The sequence below is a fragment of the Somniosus microcephalus genome, chromosome 14 (genome assembly GCF_052327205.1).
Source record: "Somniosus microcephalus isolate GS21.2 chromosome 14, FLI_Smic_1.0, whole genome shotgun sequence".
Lineage (NCBI taxonomy): Eukaryota > Metazoa > Chordata > Chondrichthyes > Squaliformes > Somniosidae > Somniosus > Somniosus microcephalus.
In genome coordinates this window covers 85,883,807-85,903,185 of record NC_141000.1, presented here as the reverse complement: position 1 = coordinate 85,903,185, position 19,379 = coordinate 85,883,807, and the positions used below count along the sequence as shown (strand labels likewise).

General features: G+C 41.7%; 1 protein-coding gene across 2 annotated transcripts in view; it reads left to right on the top strand.

Annotated features, from left to right (window-relative positions):
• The first annotated feature begins 9,143 nt into the window (after nucleotides 1-9,143).
• The window catches only part of gsk3ba (glycogen synthase kinase 3 beta, genome duplicate a), a 164,072-nt gene continuing 153,836 nt past the window's right edge, over nucleotides 9,144-19,379 (top strand). The window contains exon 1 of one of the 2 annotated variants that reach the window (XM_086006856.1): nucleotides 9,144-9,811. In XM_086006856.1, the coding sequence (XP_085862982.1) occupies nucleotides 9,724-9,811 (88 nt within the window). In that variant the 5' untranslated portion in view covers nucleotides 9,144-9,723. The remainder of the gene's footprint in view (nucleotides 9,812-19,379) is intronic. The other variant, XM_086006854.1, reaches the window with a different exon arrangement.

The window sequence follows — 19,379 nt, the reverse complement described above, 5'->3', positions numbered from 1 at the left end:
GGCAAGAACAATCCTTCCTCAGATAAGGCGACCAAAACTGCACACAATACTCAAGATGTGGTCTCACCAAAGCCCTGTATAACTGCAGCAAGTCATCCTTGTTCCTGTACTCAAACCCTCTTGCTACGAAGGCCAACATACCATTTGCCTTCTTAACCGCCTGCTGCACCTGCATGCTTACCTTCAGCGACTGGTGCACAAGGACACCCAGGTCTCGTTGCACTTCCCCTTCTCCCAATCTATTGCCATTCAGATAATAATCTGCTTTCCTGTTTTTGCCACCAAAGTGGATAACCTCACATTTATCCACGTTATATTGCAACTGTCATGCTTTTGCCCAATCACCCAACCTGTCCAAATCATCCTGGAGTTTCTCGGCATCCTCCTCACAGCACACACGCCCACCTAGCTTTGTGTCATCTGCAAATTTGGAGATATTACATCTAGTTCCCTTGTCTAGATCATTAATATATATTGTGAATAGCTGGGGTCCAAGGACCGATCCCTGCGGTACCCCACTAGTCACTGCCTGCCAATCGGAAAAAGACCCATTTATTCCAACTCTTTGCTTTCTGCCTGCCAACCAGTTCTCTATCCAAGTCAATACCTTGCCCCCAATCCCATGTGCCTTAACTTTACACGCTAATCTCTTATGCGGGACCTTATCGAAAGCCTTCTGAAAGTCCAAATACACCACATCCACTGGTTCTCCCTTATCTATTTTACCAGTTACATCCTCAAAAAATTCCAGTAGATTAGTCAAGCACGATTTACCTTTTGTAAATCCATGTTGACTTTGTCCGATCCTGTCACTGTTTTCCAAGTGCTCTGCTATTACATCTTTTATAATGGACTCTAGCATTTTCCCCACTACCGATGTCAGACTTACCGGTCTGTAATTCCCCGTTTTCTCTCTACCACCTTTTTTGAACAGTGGGGTAACATTAGCTACCCTCCAAACCATGGGTACTGTTCCAGATTCCATCGAATGTTGGAAGATGATCAGCAATGCATCTACTATTTCTAGGGCCACTTCCTTAAGTACCCTAGAATGTAGATTATCAGGCCCTGGGGATTTATCGGCCTTCAATCCCATCAATTTCCCTAACACCATTTCGCTACAAATACTGATTTCTTCAGTTCCTCCCTTTCATCAGACCCTATGTTCCCCGACATCTCTGGGAGGGTATTTGTGTCCTCCTTTGTGAAGACAGAACCAAAATATGTATTTAGTTGGTCAGCCATTTCTTTGTTCCCCGTTATAAATTCCCCTGATTCTGACTGCACGGGACCTACGCTTGACTTCACCAATCAAGTCTGGGCCCACCTCCTTTCCCTCCTGGGTGTCTTCATCCTGAGCAGGGATTAGTCTCCAGCAAATTATTTCTCTTCACTTTCTGTGTTTGAAAGGTCCAATCCCATAGAAACAACTAAATGTAGGAGGATGCAGCAAGACACACAATTCTGGAAACCATTGCTGCACTGTACAGCACCTGTCCATGAACCAGAAACAGGACTTGAGAATTCCAATGGTCTGTTCCACAATGATTCTGGTAGCACTCAAGGCCTTACTGAACCTGATTTCAGCCCCTGTCCTTCGATTCGAAAAGGGATCATTAGCCACAGCTGAATTGTTATCAGTCATGTCCTATGGCTGTAGCTGAGCAATGCAGCTACCCGGGATTGGTTGTAAATAAACAAATTATGGCTACGCCCTGAGTAGCTTGCATTGACATGCATAATGAAGTGATGAGCATCTCTCACTATCTGCATGTTCAGGGAATGAAATCTGTTCCTGTTCATGAAGTTGATGGTGCTTTCAGACAGAGCTTTTATAGCCACATGAGTAGCATCAATGGCACCCTCCATTTGCAACAATCCAGCCATTTGGAAGACGTTGATGGCTCTCTTTCTGATTTGCTGGGTCCATGTGGAACTGAATGAACTGAAAGGGCATCTACAACTTCTCTAATGCAGCAATGAACTGCTGACTGACTGGTGTGACTGTCACCAGAGGCTGCCTGGAAGCAACTGGATACACAAAAATTAAGTTATTACCTTCACAGCCACAAAGAAGCTGCAAGCCAGCTTGCAACAGCTGGCAGATCTCTGTCATGGTGTCAGAGAGAAATCGCAGCCTTCTCAGACATTGGATATTAGGTCCTCAGTGGTATGCAGACTCTGTGCGTCAGGTGTGGCCTCTTGACATGATGCTGCGCTCACCTAGCTTCCATCCTTTCTTCCTCCATCTCATTCTCCTCTTCTCAAAGCGCAGGAACAAGGAATCCCCAGAGGGGAAGCTGTTATTTCACAATGCAGAGGTCCCCTTAAATTCTCAGTAGGTTTCACAAAATTCCTTTAAATGCTCAAAAACTGCAGATTCAAAGTAGTGAAAATAACACCCAGCCAAAACAATATTGCAGAGTCACACTCCAGTGTGACCTTTTACCTTCCCAATCACTTCCTGCCTCTCGGGCAACATACAGGCTTGGCACCACCACCTTTATAGTGGCAGTGATTTATAGGGTTGGTAAGTGAACAAAAAAGCAGAAAAACCTCAGGGGGCATTTGGCTACCCCCCCTCTTTTCTTTTAAATGTAGCAAGACGTGCTTCCAGTGGGTGGATCAGGGTCACACTGAGGTCGCAGGAAATCATGGCTGCCATTTTTAGGAGCATATTTTCAGCAGAGGGCCTCTCCGCCTTATTTTACTTGCCATACCATGTGGATTTGTTTTGAAATTCAGACCCCTAACTCAGTTCAGATCTTTATAATTTCAGCTCTAACCATGAAAGTATTGGAAGCAATATGGGTTCATGAAGGGGCGGTCTTGCCAATCTAACTTACTAGCTTTCTTTGAGGGTGTGACAGAGGAGCTTGATAGGGGTAAGGCAGTGGATATGGTGTACCTGAATATCAGTAAGGCCTTTGATACAGTTCCTCTGAAAAGAAAGAAAGTGGGAATCAGTAGACCTATTTTAAAATTAATTCGGAATTGGTTGACTGATGGAACCCAGAGGGCAGTGGCACAAGGATTGGCACCAGCCTGGGAGAATGTTTCCATGAAGGGTCCCTCTGGGTTTGTTTTAGGTCCTCTTTTGTTTAATATCTTTATAAAAGATCTGGATCTAGGAGTCACAAGTACAGTGGCTAAATTTGCTGATGATGCAAAGCTAATGAAGCTACATTCCAAAGCTGAACAGGATAAACTACAGGAGGATTTGATATACTTGGGAAATGGGCAGACAGGTGGCAAATGAAATTCAATGTACAGAAATGCAAAGCGCTTCACACGGGAACAAAAATCCAGGAAAGGACTATTACTTAAATGGAAAGAAAATAATGTGTATGGAAAATGAAAGTGATTTGGGGGTCCCGATTGACAATAAATTGAAGCTATCGCAACAATGCTCAGTGGCAGTGAGTAAAGCAAATCAGATGTTGTGTTATATTAAAAGGTCAATTTTGAGACAAAATAGTGAGGTAATCCAGCTACTTTATAAATCATTGGAGCGACCACACTTAGAATACTGTGTACTGTTCTGGTTGCCACAATACAAACAGAATATTGCAGCTATTGAAAGAATACAGAAGAAATTAACCAGAAGGAGAGGGGATGGAGGGATTGGATTATGAGGAGCAAATTGGGCATGTTCTCATTGGCAGTGCCTCACCTGACAAGCTGCCTCTGGCCAGATTGCCTCCCTCTCTTCCGCGGCCATGTTCGCGCCCGGGTGGCCCTGGAGATGGAGCACGCGGTGTCCGCCGGCGCGCTCGAGCACTTCCGTGACCGGTGGGTGCCGCGGGGACTGGAGTGCATAATTGGATTGGATAACCAAATTTTAATTTGATTTACTAAGGATTATTTAAAGTTTTATTGGTTACAGTCTATTTGTTTATTTTTGACTGGTCCTATCAAAAGAGGAACAAGCTGCCTCTGGTGTCCAGACTCGACTATTCCAATGCTCCTGACCAACCTCCCATTTTCAACCTTCCATAAACTTGAGCTCATCCCAAAACCCTTCTGCTTGTATCCTAACTCGCACCAAGTCCCGTTCACTCATGACCACTGTGCTCGCTGACCTACATTGGCTCCCGATCCAGTAATGCCTCGATTTTAAAATTCTCATCAATTGCCTTGTCCCTCCCTATCTCTGTAACCTCCTCCAGCCCTACAATACGGCACGATCTCTGCGCTCCTCCAACTCTGGATTGTTGCACATCCCCGATTTTCATCACCCCACCATTGGTAGGCGAGCTTTTAGCTGCCTAGGCCCTAAGCTCTGGAATTCCCTCCCTAAACCTCCCCGCCTCTCTACCTCTCTCTCCTCTTTTAAGATACTCCTTAAAACCTACCTCTTTCACTAAGTTTTTGGTCACCTGTCCTAATATCTCTTTATGTGGCTCATGCCAAATTTTGTCCGATAACACTCCTGTGAAGCGCCTTGGGACATTTTACTGTGTTAAAGGTGCTATATAAATGCAAGTTGCTGTTGTAGCTCTCAACCTATCTAGTTATTTTGCCTCAGTCCCTATAGAGTTTTACCCACTGGTTTAAAAAAAACCCAAACAGCCTCAGATTAGGCCGTAAGCAGAGCAGAAACAGTCCACTGATATGGCTCCACATCCTGGCCTGCGACCTGTCTTGAGTTGAATTTGAACCTAGGTCCACAGAGGTGAAAGGACAGTCTTCCAGCCCACTGCACCACCCAGTCTCTCCTCCTGTAGATCTTTCAATACAATGACTTTAAACAAAACTGGTTCAGGTTCTATCTCCAGTCTGTGACAAGTTAGCTGATCTGAGGGGCTGGGGAGGGTGGACATCAATAAGGGCGCCACAACTTGCTTCAGAGCCCCTTGGCTGGGGAGCAGGAAAATCAGCCATGGTCCCCTGGTCGTGATCGCTATCCAGTCACCGCTGCTTTCTGAGTACAGTTGAGTGTTTTTATAGATGTAAAATGTATATAGTTGGGGAGGCTGAAGTAATTTGCTGTTTTGTGGTTTGTGTGCAGTATTTGGGTTTTACAATTAATTTCGCTGATCTCAGATTTCACCCTTTATTTTATCAAGACCCAAAACCCGGACCGGAGATATCTGTGCACCATTCTTTGGAATGGAGTGCCGAATACAACAAATCAGTTCATCGTTCCTCGAAACACGAGGCTCTTTGACCGTTTGCATTCTCTTGTGTTTTCTTTTTTTTAAAGTAGGTATTCAGGAAAGAAAATAGACTGAAAATTGACCTGATAGAAGTCTTTAAAATTATGAAGGGATACGATAGGGTAGACGTTGAGAAGATGTTTCCACTTGTGAGGGAGACCAAAACTACGGGCCATAAATATAAGACAGTCACTAATAAATCCAATAAGGTATTCAGGAGAAACTTCTTTACTCAGAGAGTGATGAGAATGTGGAACTTGCAACCACATGGAGTGATTCAGACAAATTACATAGATGCATTTAAGGGGAAGCTAGATAAATACATTAGGGAGAAAGGAATAGAAGGACATGTTGATAAGGTGAGATGAAGTAAGGTGGGAGGAGGCGCGTGTGGAGGTTAAACACTGGCATAGACCTGTTGGGCCGAATAGCCTGTTTCCGTGTTGTAAACTCTATGTAAGCTACTTCACCTTGTCCAGAACAGTAGAACCAGGGGACTCGGCCTGCGCTTGAAGGTGGGTCTTTGTCTTTCCTTAGCTTAACTAAGTTATTTAAAATTTCCTATAATGCTACACAATATCATTCATCTCACTCTCAACCACTTCAGGATTCACCTCCTCTTCGATATCCTTCTCTTTAGTAAAGACCGATGCAAAGTACTTAGTAAATACCTGACATTTTTTTGATCATCTTCTACAAACTGACAATCCTCTCCTCTCAGGGATCGCACCTTGCTTTTAACAATTCTCTTTATTGATATATTTGTAAAAATACCCTGATTTAAAAAAATTAGTTAAATTTCTTTGGCTCCTGCCCGAAGCTTCACACATCTGGTGCCAACGCTATTTTGCTCCCCACCAAGAATGCATTGAGCTGCTGATTCAGATTGAGCCCGAAGATGTGTGTTCCTGGTAGGCTGTTTGACCCTGAGCTCAGTTTCAAACCCCACATCTAATCTATTGGCAAGATGTGCTACTTTTGGAACATCAACTGCCTGTGCTGTACCTCAATTTCATTGACTGCGCTTTTGGCAACCTCCTCTAACTTCTTTTTCAAATACTGCTTGGTGTCCACCATTTTCCTAGCTAATAGATTAATGATAGTTGGTAGGAGTGCTACTGGAGATCTATGTTGGACTGATGCCCAAAATCTTTGTTTAATAAGAAATAAGAAATGTTACAAATTTGAATGTATTTCTGTAACCAGTTTGCAGCAAGACCAATTCTGCAGTTATATCACAATCAGACCTTCAGCTAATAAGTTACTTGGAAATCAATAGTGGTCTGCTACAGGGTCAAGTATACCCTGTTCAGTAAGTCAGTTGCATTTAATTTATGACTGGAGGAATAGCTCAGTAATCACCAGGCATTTCTGGTTAACTTCAACAGAGGACAAGGTCCATCCCAATCACAGGCTGACCTTTATTATGAAACTTTTTAAAAAGGTGTGTGCCGTTATGCAATTTCTTAGTTTTATCACGATTTCAGAGCTCTATCTTCAGTAGATGGTTTATACATAAGCACGAAGAAAATAATATTGTGCTTTTTAATAAAAACAGATTGTCTATATCTTGCTTCTACTCTCTTCTCCTTTCTTACTCAATACTGCAGAAACATGAGAGGAGTATAGAAAGTGCAGGGGTGAAATTAAAAAAGAAATTAGGAAAGCAAAGAGAGGGCATAAAAAAATATTGGCAAGTAAAATCAAGGAAAACCCAAAGATGTTTTATAAATACATTAAGAGCAAGAGGACTAAAGGAAGAGTAGGGCCTATTAGGGACCATAAAGGTAACCTGCATGTGGAGGCGGAACACATGGGGATGGTTCTTAATGAATACTTTGCGTCTGTTTTCACAATAGAGAGGGATGATGCAGACATTGCAATCAGGGAGGAGGAGTGTGAAATATTAGATGAAATAAACATAGTGAAAGAGGAAGTATTAAGGGGTTTAACATCTTTGAAAGTGGGTAAATTCCCAGGCCCGGATGAAATGTATCCCAGGCTGTTAAGAGAAGTAAGAGAGGAAATAGCAGAGGCTCTGACCATCATTTTCCAATCCTCTCTGACTACAGGTGTGGTGCCGGAGGGCTGGAGAACTGCTCCAGTTGTTTAAAAAGGGAGAAAAGGATAGACCAAGTAATTACAGGCCAGTCAGCCTAACCTCGGTGGTGGGGAAATTATTGGAAAAAATTCTGAGGGACAGGATAAATCTTCATTTAGAAAGACACAGATTAATCAGGAACAGTCAGCATGGATTTGTTAAGGGAAGGTCATGTCTGACTAACTTGATTGAATTTTTTGAGGAGGTAACAAGGAGGGTTGATGCGAGTAGTGCGTTTGATGGATTTTAGCATGGCTTTTGATAAGGTCCCACATGGCAGACTGGTCATGAAAATAAAAGCCCATGGGATCCAAGGGAAAGTAGTAAGTTGGATCCAAAATTGGCTCAGTGGCAGGAAACAAAGGGTAATGGTCGAAGGGTGTTTTTGTGACTGGAAGGCTGTTTCCAGTGGGGTTCCACAGGGCTCAGTACTGGGTCTTTTGCTTTTTGTGGTATATATCAATGATTTGGACTTGAATATAGGAAGTATGATTAAGAAGTTTGCAGATGATACAAAAATTGTCCGTGCAGTTCATAATGAAGAAGAAAGCTGTAGACTGCAGGAAGAGATCAATGGACTGGTCTGGTGGGCAGAACAGTGGCAAATGGAATTCAATCCAGAGAAGTGTGAGGTAATGCATTTGGGGAGGGCTAACAAGGAATACACAATAAATGGTAGGATAACGAGAAGTGCAGAAGATCAGAGGGACCTTGGGGTGCATGTCCACATATCCCTGAAGGTAGCAGATAAGGTGGTTAAGAAGGCATACGGGATATTTGCCTTTATTAGCCAAGGCATAGAATAGAAGAGCAGGGGGGTTATGCTTGAACTATATAAAAAATTAGTTAGGCCGCAGCTGGAACACTGCGTGCAGTTCCGGTCACCACATTGCAGGAAGGATGTGATTGCACTAGAGAGGGTGCAGAGGAGATTTACGAGGATGCTGCCTGGGCTGGGGAATTTTAGCTATGAGGAAAGATTGGATGGGCTGGGGTTGTTTTCTTTGGAATAGGGGAGGCTGAGGGGAGACCTAATTTAGGTGTATAAAATTATGAGGGGCCTAGATAGTGTGGATAGGAAGGTCCTATTTCCCTTAGTGGAGGGGTCAATAACCAGGGGGCATAGATTTAAAGTAATTGGTCAGAGGTTTAGAGGTGATTTGAGGAGAAATTTTTTCACCCAGAGACTGGTGGAGGTCTGGAACTCACTGCTTGAAAGGGTGGTAGAGGCAGAGACTCTCATCACATTTAAAAAGTACTTGGATATGCACTTGAAGTGCCATAACCTACAAGGCTATGGACGAAGTGCTGGAAAGTGGGAATAGAGTGGATACCTCTTCGTCGGCAGGCACGGACAAGCTGGGCCAAATGGCCTCCTTCTGTGCTGTAAATTTCTATGATTCTTACTGTTCTGGTTTTGACCGTTAATGTTTATTTATACAAGTGAATGACCCTGTATGTAATACAGGTTTCACCTGCCGATTAAATCACACCGCCAACTCCTCCAAGCCTAGAGGCCGCTGTCCATTGCACAACACAGCGTTCGAAACCCGTCCTCCAATCACAGGGAACGCTCGTCGTCAGGGCGGATAGGTCCTTCCTCGGATTCCGATTGGTTAGCGTCACAGGCGCTTCGCGGAGCTCGTGCCTTTCCGTCATAGCTTCGTACGACTGATGACGTGATTTCATTGGCTGGCGAAGACAAACGAGGAGGGGGATGGGCAATCCGAGGCTGTCGGCCAGTTTCCCTGTCGTTGTCAGTCAACCAAACTTGATAAGCACCTTAAGCAACACCCCACCGCCAATTGGTTACGTACTGTTCTGGGAGACGCTGACGTCTCCGACGCGTTCTGTGAATGGTTCTTTTCTAAAGTCAATCAAAGCGCCCCGGTATCAAGTTAGATTGACCAAGAGGTTACAGCTGCAGTAAGAGGGAGAAAGAGATAGGCAAAAAAATAGTACAAAGACAGCCGAGTGAATTAGGGAGGGGTTTTAACCGTTTTAATTGGGGTAAAAACACGGGTTTCCCCTCAGAAATCGTTTTAATTTTTTATCGTCTGTTAAAAGAGATGCGAATGGGCTTTTAAAGTCTGAAAAAAATAAGTCGAGAAATTAAAAGAAAAAAATTACCTCAGAATTGAATTGAACTGAAGGAGCCGCCATGGCAGGAACCACCACCACCACCACCACCACCACCATCATCATCACCACCATCCTGCATTGAGCTCAGTCAAGATCAATGTAGAGCTCCGAAATCATTTCAGATTTATTTCTGGCGATTCTTATTATAAAACGAAAACCAAAAAAAAAACACAACTAATTTTGTCTGGGAGAAATTTGCGCGATGAAACCAGGTGGACAGGATTAAAATTAAGCAAGAGGGGAAAGAAAATAAAGGAATATAAAAGTGTCTTTTTAAAAAAAATATATGTTTGAAAAATTAGATGTCGCTTTAAAGTAATCATGAGTGGTCGACCCAGGACAACGTCTTTTGCTGAGAGCTGCAAACCTGTGCAGCAGCCGTCTGCTTTTGGGAGCATGAAAGTCAGCAGTAAGTACATTTTATCCAAATCATTTTTCTTTATTTAGAATCCTCCCCACCTCGAACATATTATTAGTCGAGCGAATAATCGATTTCATGATCCATAATCTGTTCGTTAATTAAGTAACATCCTGTGTTAATTTTTAAAAAATAAAGACTAGACTAGAAATGATTCGCCTGATCGTCTGCTTGTGGCCATAAGGATTTCTGTTCACAAACCATTATCCATAAGCATTTTTATTTCGGACTATTTTTAAAATCGAAAAAAGACTTAAAACTTTAATCTGCTTAGAAATGTATAAGAACTAGTCGTGGGCTCTCTTTCTAACTTGGTGATTACTTATTGTTAACATTAACGTCACTTATATTTCCAATTATTCTCAAATGGGTTGGAATGGGATTTTGTAATTTCTGAAGGGTGCAAATATTAAAATAACTTTATTGCACAACCAGTGGATATTGACTTAATTCTTTGTGATTTCTAGCCTTTCCTGTGTCTGCATGCCCACCAGGTTAGTTAGAGATGTAGTAATTTAATCAATGATGGTTAGGAATTTGGTGTGCCATTCGGTCCTTTTTAACATGTTATTTGATTTTGGCTTATTCAAAAATGATCTACCTCTTTAAAAATGTAATAACATTTATCATTCTTGATGAATGCTTGTTTGTCCTAGCAAATATGTAACTGTTGTCTTTTATGATGTAAAACATACCTGTTCATTATGGGAGTATTTTGAATTTCTCAATTCCAAAAGTACAGTGCATGGTATATATCATTTTTAAAATGTAAGTAGATTTGTGATAAAACACAAGCTGAATGTAGCTTACTTCAAAATGCGCAATGATTTTCTGCAATTCACCAATATTTCACTCCTTCTTTAAACAAAAGAGTGAAAGTGGAGGTAATAATGTTCACTAACAAGTGACGAGACAGTAGTAGTACTATGACATCCCTGCTGAAGACATGCAACCTCTTAAAGTACCCACCATCAATAATGAATGTGAACATTGAGAGAACTTTTTGAGGGGGAGGGTATGAAAGAATCCTTTGACATGACTAGCTTTAAAGTTGGAAATTTAGAATTTTCCACAGTTTGTATTGTTTTGCAATATTTACCTTTTTTAGGGAAGGCCTGGATTCTAACTTTCTTTCATATATCTAGAAGTGGGTATTACAGAATTCATTTTTGCATAATTTTAATAAACTATTTTTGAACTCTTCCAAAAAATGTTATAAATCCATATTTCCTGCGAAACTACTGGTGCATTCTAAGCTTCCAAAATATATTAGTAAATTGGCATACTGCAACTTTACTTTTGTGAGTTGAGAAAAATCACTGTTTTATTGTGAACTGATCCTACCCCCCCAAACAGCTTCAAATTTAATCAGGTCTTTTTACAGACCTCTTTGAACAGTAGGCCTCATTTATTCAAATGTGTATTAGGATGAGGAGAAGGGGAATAGCAGCGGAAAGACAATACTCTCCGATATTTTCAGCACAGAGAGCCCTGCTGACAGAATACATCTATTCTGTCTCTTTATGCTTGGAAGAAGGACATTGCATGGTTTAGTAGGTAAAATCACCACATGGCATGTAGCTCAGCTAAAGAAACCAATGAAGTTGAAAGTTTGATCCATAGTCTGTGCTAGTTAATCAACCTTGACTGAGACAGTAGTTGCAGTGCTACTATTGGCTTCGGTGCTGTCAAGTAGGAGGGGGAAATTGGCCAGGCTTTCTGCCACTGATTGCTTTCCTGCAACCCCTGTTGTTCTATGGACCTACATGCAACTTGCTATCCTAATGCGGTGTATTGATGGAAAACATGCTGCAATACTGGGCCATTTGTGATGTGATCTACTGAGCTTAATGTGTAAGTGGTTTCTCATTTGTGTTTGTTTTTTGTATTTAGTGACAGTGTATTTACTAAAATACTAGCCCACTACGTAATTCTCAGGAAAAAATCCACATTGTTTATGGCTACTTCATTAATGGCAAAGTAATGTAAAATATTGTATTGTTAGCATGCTTTCAGTAGCACTGAAGGGCAATCCAAGGGTTTTAGTGCACATTCTTGTATTTCTCAATTTAAATTTTTCAGATGAGGCTGGTTTAACTTCATTTTTGAAGAAGTTTTAATGGTAGTAACCTACTTAAAAGCAAGTGGAGATTGGCAAAAAGAATAAGCCGTTATATAGACCAGCAATGTACTAAGATGTGTGTGGTACTTGTGGTCTCTGCCCCTATAAGTGGAACATAAGCAAAAATGCAGGGGTCCTGCTAATATTTTTTTAAAGTTTGCATTGTGTGGCGCACAACTTAAAACTCTTAGATTTTGTGCGTGTGCTTTGTTGCAGTACCCACGATTCATCCCTTCATGGTAGCTTAAAAAGATTCATTTGGATGAGTTTTCTCGGTTCATCTGTTGCATTGTGTACCAAATGGACATTGGACAAAGCAGATTACTATCATTAGCTTAAAATACATTTGAATTATATGATGCTTATTAGAATCTCAGAATGGGTAAGTCTTTGTAAAGGACAGTTTTTTAAAAAGTTAATTGATTCATGGTTTCTAGTAGCATTAAGTGACATAAATGTAAAGGTCCTAGGGTGATTGCTGATTTCTGCTGAGCTAATCTCAGTTGGCACAGCAGTTGGGGCACGGCAGTTGCCCTCAGTACTCCCAGGTTAAGGAAGGGGAAATGAAGCAGGATTCCAGGTCTTAATCGTTATCCAGAAAACCTAGTCACTACCTGGAAGTGCATGTAAGGACTAATCCGCTCTGATGCCTCAATGGTTGAAAGGTCTACCAACATTCGTTGTTTAAATGGCTGCCAGTAGCCTAGCAACAGGAGAGGATAAAACGATTGGCTGGGCTGGGGTGGGGGGTGGGGCGGGGAGGGAGAGAGTGTGGAAATTATTTTTAAAAATCCACATCTAATTTCTAATGTTTCTAAATTATACTTTAATTGCCAAATAATAACCAATTAATTGGCTATGGCCATGTTTACCCATTCTTGGCACCTAGTACTTCATTCACTCTTTCCTGACCTTGTCTAGAAGTTTTCAAATACTGGTTTTCCTTTATGTTCATAATGGCCTGGATTTTACAGGGCCTATGACGGCGTACGTTGTCATAGGTGCCCTGCAAGTTCCGGGGTTACGCACGCGAAAACCCGGAACTTGCGATTTGTCAAGTTTTTCCTTGACAGATCGTACCCATCAGCTGTTGGGCTATGCCCAGCGAATACCCACCAAACCCGTACGCCGGTAAAAGGAGGCGTAAGGGCTTCTTTTTACCAGCGTAAGGGTTAAAATAAATGTAAAAATAACATTTTTTAAATGATTTAAACATTCACTTACATTTAACTAATTTTTGTTCCATTTAAAAATGTTTAAATTTATTTTTCAAAAAATAAAATTTTAATTTTAAATGTTTAAAGGGTATTTTGATTTTGAACCTGTGATTATTTATTTTTATTTTAATGTGAAATTTTACTTATTGGGTAATTTTTATTATGCTTATGGGGATTCTGTACGTAAATGGAATCCCTATATGCATACTCGGAGTCCCCCTTTGTCATTGGTTGGCCTGTCCCACATGGTCCCAGGGACGCTTGCGAACCGTATGCGCCCCTGGGATGCGTGGACCTTTACGCAGGCCCAGGACTGTAAAAGTCCGAAGCTCCGGAGACAGCAGGCAAGTACAGAGTTTTCTTGCGGTTCGGAGGCGTATGCTGGCGGCAAGCCTCTGACTGCAATTTCCAGGCCATTATCTTTTCTGCTGTTCAATCTGTTGTATATTCTTGTCACTCATTTATGAAATTGACTGAAATTTCACGTCCGTGGGACCCCTGTCTGCACACTAATTCTGTTTAAAGTATTTGCCGTGCTCTGCTGTTTCAGTTGAAACTTAACATTTTGTTTAAGCCGATGAATGGTAACAATTTAACATTGTGCTGGGGCAACGATTGGGTACTCCAGTTAGCCTCAATGCCTCTGGTCTGAGGAGGAGAAATAATAGTCAGGATTTCCCACTTCTGACTGCCATTGAGTGGCTCTTACTGAAAAGTGCATGCCCATGGATGTTTGGTGAGATGATCAGGTGATGTCCTCCATGGTTAGATAGTTTGCCAATGCTCACTATCAAATAGTGACTTGGGTGAGGTGGTGAAGGACTGCTGGCATCATGGAACCTTATTCCAGTATAAGTCAGTATCAAGTGAGGAGGAGAGAAACAGGAAAAAAAAAACCTTACCACTGGATATTGCCCCCAAAAATTGTTTAGGCCCACAAATACAACTGCATTAAAATGATGTCAAAACGAAGTTGCACATGTATTAAAGCTTTATATCACATTCCTTTATATATGGAATGTCGGTTTAATTGGAAGGAGCAAGGAAAGGAGGTCTGACTGGAATATTTTTTCATCCTATTCAAATGATGGGCTGTGTATTGCTTTATGTAGATGGTACGCCAATTTTTATTTTAAAATAGCAAACTCTCACCTTTGAAGCAAGACATATATGGGACTGAACAAATTATTGTGCAGTGTATATTTTTTAAGGTGGAGCAGAAAACTAGTAGAGATCTGAATGCTGCTCGTTTATGTGGGTCTGATTTTAATCCTTCGGTTTGTGATCAGTTTATAAAAAAAAAAAAAAAAGTAACTAAGGCAGGCAATGTTTTGACATTTACGTACTAATACTTTGTGGTGTCGTGTCATTTTTGTATTTAAAACTTCAGGATTTTTGGTTTGAAATCATTCACGAAAATTAAGTGTAATAGCTCAAGCAATAGGTATACACTAAATCCATTTTAGTTTTTACATTATGAAAAGCGAACTTAATTTAACAGTCACCCTTTGCTTACTGTCAGATATGTCATTAGATGGAGAGGGAGGGAACTCTGAGCGTGGTTTAAGATACTATTGGAGCACTGGCGAGAGTGCTTTATCATGCATCTAACCTATTACTGCCTAATAAAAAAAATTAAAAAAAAGTGGCATAGCACTGACATTGTTAAACTTAATTAGCAGAGAATTCAGCTTAGAAAACAAATCAAATGCTGTAAATGACGTTTTCTCCCTTGTGTGTATATTCAGTAACTTAGTTTTATTCTAGAAGTAAGATAAAAATATGTATTGGGGCTGTTCTAAAGATATGTTTTAATATTGTTACATTTATGTGAGGTGATTTTCACTTCACTCCAGAAATATCTAATTTCCACTAGGATTTCCCCAATGTTAAAATCAGAGGTATGTTCACCTATTTCACTCTGGGGCTTTTTTGCTTTCTAACTCCATGATTTCTTAACAATATTTAAAAAAAAACTGTTCAGTGAAATTCAAGCACCAGCAGCAAAGGGTACCAAAATATTCCGTACATTCCAGTATGGCAATGTGCTAATCACGATGGCAAGCTCCTCACTTCAGTTATACATTTGTTGGATTGTGGGAAGTAATTGTTAACCTGGCATCTGAACACTTCCTATTACAGGCATTTAGGAGTGAGGCTACAACATAAAACATTGTAAATACTACACAATTGTGAGCCACAGGCCTAGAAATTTGAATTTGTTCTGATGGTATCTTGCGTTGATTTACTAATAAGTGATAGGGTATGGGTTTGGCCTGTGACTTGACTGGTGAGGTGATGAGTATTTTCTCGAAGTGCTTTCCTTTGGAAGTGAAAACTGAGCATGTAAACACAGCAGCAGGAGTAGGCCATTCAGCCTCTTGAACCTGTAGTGCATTTCAGTTAGATCCTGGTTCATCTGTATCTTAACTCCCTTCACCCACCTTGATTCCATATCCCTTAATACCATTGCCTAACAAAAATTTATCAATCTCTGTTTTGAAATTTTCAATTGATCTAGTCTCAACAGCTTTTTGGGGGGAGAGTTCCAGATTTCCACTACCCCTTTGTGTGAAGAAATGATTCCTGACTTCACCCCTGAACAGCCTCCCTCTAATTTTAAGGCTATGTCCCATTTGTTCTGGATTGTTCTAATGTTAACTGTGGCTCAGTGGGTCGCACACTCGCCTCTGAGTCAGAAGGTTGTGGGTTCAAGTCCCACTCCAGGGACTTGAGCACATAAAGCTAGGCTGACACTCCAGCGGAGTGCTGCACTGTCGGAGGTGCCGTCTTTCGGATGAGACGTTAAACCGAGGCCCCGTCTGCGCGCTCAGGTGGACGTAAAAGATCCCATGGCACTATTTCGGACAAGAGCAGGGAAGTTATCTCCGGTGTCCTGGCCAATATTTATCCCTCAATCAACATAACAAAAAAAAACAGATTAGCTGGTCAATATCACATTGCTGTCGCGTTTCCCACATTACAACAGTGACTACACTTCAAAAGTTCTTCATTGGCTGTAAAGCACTTTGAGATGTCCGGTGGTCGTGAAAGACGCTATGTAAATGTAAGTCTTTTAAGGGTAATACAGTAATCATGGGGGTCTTTAATCTACATATAGACTGGGCAAACCAAATTTGCAGTAATAGTGTGGAGGATGAGTTCATGGAATGTATACAAGATAGTTTTCTGGATCAGTATGTTGAGGAACCAACTAGGGAACAAGTTGTTTTAGATCTAGTATTGTGAAATGAGAAAGGGTTAATTAATAATCAAGGTGGATGAAAGAAAGAAAGACTTGCATTTGTATAGCGCCTTTTGCGACCACTGGACGTCTCAAAGTGCTTTACAGCCAATGAAGTACTTTTGAAGTGGAGTCACTGTGTAAGATGAAAGATAAAATACCTCGACAATTTAAATTAATCTTTTGGAGCTATTATTTAGGTAGTAGCTGATTTGAGTATAGATAAATATTCGAGCAGTCCATTGACATGGGTACCTGGTAACATTCAGGTATGTTTATACAAAATAGCTGACAAGGTTTTTTCAAAGTTCATTAATGATGGTAGGTTTATTAACTGATCATTAGTTGAAATATTACAAATTCAAACAAAGTAGTTTCAATAAAAGGCGAAGTTGAATTCTATAGAATTTACTGCTCAACTGCAGGTTAATGATGTAACAATTTCTCACATCTTGTCTTGTGTGAATCATGTCACACCGAGGGCACAAATCACACTTCTGGCCATTGCTACACAAAGAATACACTATCCAATTTAATTTAAACTGTATAAAGATATCTAGGAGTGATTGCAAGACTGTAACCTAGGCAGAAACTTTGTCAGCACATAAGATTAGATTGGATAGGTGGATAGTGAATGAAGGAATAGGCGTTGAAGGGATACCGGAACTGGATGGGTAAATGTGATTAGAACTATTTGTTCGCGTGGAGGGTAAAACACCAACATGGACTGAGTGGGTTGAATGGTCTATTTCTATGTTGTAACTTTATGCATTTCTATATATTCATAGGTATAGATCAGTGCAAATAGTTTGTGCTCTGATGCTATGATTTTTGATGATGCGGTAATCCTTTGATTAGACGAATGTGTTGTAGTCCCCCCCCAGGTACCTATTGTCTGTAAATTGGAAGTGTAATCTAAGAAAGATAGATCAGAGTATTTTCTAAATGGTGAGAAGCTAGGAACTGTGGAGGAGCAGAGAGATTTAGGGGTCCATGTACAGAAATCGCTAAAAGCTAGTGAGCAGGTACAAAAAATAATTTAAAATGTTAGCCTTTATCTCAAGGGGCCTGGAATACAAAGGGGTGGAATTGTGCTACAGTTGTATAAAGCTCTGGTTAAATCACATCTGGAGTACTGAATTCAGTCCTGGGTACCACACCTCAAAGCATATCCCCATCCTCAGTGATGGCGGAGCCCAGCACGCGAGTGCAAAAGACAAGGCTGAAGCGTTTGCAACCATCTTCAGCCAGAAGTGCAGAGTGGATGATCCATATCGGCCTCCTCCTGAGGTCTCCACCATCACGGAAAGCCAGTCTTCAGGTAATTTGATTCACTCCATGTGATATCAAGAAACATCTGAGCCCACTGGATACAGCAAAGGCTATGGGCCCCGACAACATCCCAGCTGTTATGCTGAAGATTTGTGCTACAGAAGTAGCCGCGACTCTAGCCAAACTGTTCCAGTACAGCTACAACACTGGCATCTACCTGACAATGTGGAAAACTGCCCAGTTATTTCCTGTCCACAAAAAGCAGGATAAATCCAATCCGGCCAATTACCGCCCCATCAGTCTACTCTCAATCATCAGCAAAGTGATGGAACGTGTCATTGACAGTGCTATCAAGCGGCACTTACTCACCAATAACCTGCTCACCGATCCTCAGTTTGGGTTCCGCCAGGACCCCTCGGCTCCAGACCTCATTACAGCCTTGATTCAAACATGGACAAAAGAGCTGAATTCCAGAGGTGAGGTGAGAGTGACTGCCCTTGACATCAAGCGTTGCATCAAGGAGCCCTAGTAAAATTGAAGTCATGGGGAATCCGAGGGAAAACTCCACTGGCTGGAGTCATACCTAGCACAAAGGAAGGTGGTTGTGGTTGTTGGAGGTCAATCATCACAGCCCCAGACATCGCTGCAGGAGTTCCTTGGGGCAGTGTCCTAGGCAGAACCATCTTCAGTTGCTTCATCAATGACCTTTCCTGCATCATAAGGTCAGAAGTGGGGGGATGTTCACTGATGATAGCACAGTGTTCAGTTCCATTCACAACTCCTCAGATAATGAAGCAGTCCATGCCCACATGCAGCAAGACCTGGACGATATTCATGCTTGGGCTGATAAGTGGCAAGTAACATTCGTTACCAGGCAATGACAATCTCCAACAAGTGAGTCCCGCCACCGTTCCATCACATTTAATGGCATTACCATTGCCAAATCCCCCACCATCAATATCCTGGGGGTGTTGCCATTGACTTGAAAGTTAACTGGACCAACCACAAAAATACTGTGGCAACTAGAGCAGATCAGAGGCTGGGTTTTCTGCAGCGAGTGTCTTGCCTTCTGACTCCCCAAAGCCTTTCCACCATCTATAAGGCAAAAGTCAGGAGTGTGATGGAATACTGTCCACTTGCCTGGATGAATGCAATGTCAACAACACAAACTCGACACCATCCAGGACAAAGCAGCCTGCTTGATTGGCACCCCATCCACCACCTTAAACATCACTCCCTCCACCACCAGCGTACCGTGGCTGCAGTGTGTACCATCTATAAGATTCACTACAGCAACTCGCCAAGGTTTCTATTTCAGCACCTCCCAAACCCGCGTCCTTTTCCACCTAGAAGGACAAGGGGCAGCACCTGGAATACCACCAGCTGCAAGTTACACACCATCCTGACTTGGAAATATATTGCAGTTCCTTCATCGTCACTGGGTCAAAATCCTGAACACCCTCCTTAACCGCACTATGGGAGTACTTTTACCACATGGACTGTAGCGGTTCAAGAAGGGGGCTCACCATCATCCTCGCGAGGACAATTAGGGATGGGCAATAAATGCTGGCCTCACCAGCGTCGCCCACATCCCAGGAACGAATAAAAAAAAAAAAAATTACCTTGGTGGGGGTGCTGTGCCGATTCACCAGAATGATACCGGGGTTAAATTTGAGGACAGGTTGCATAGACTAGGCTTGTATT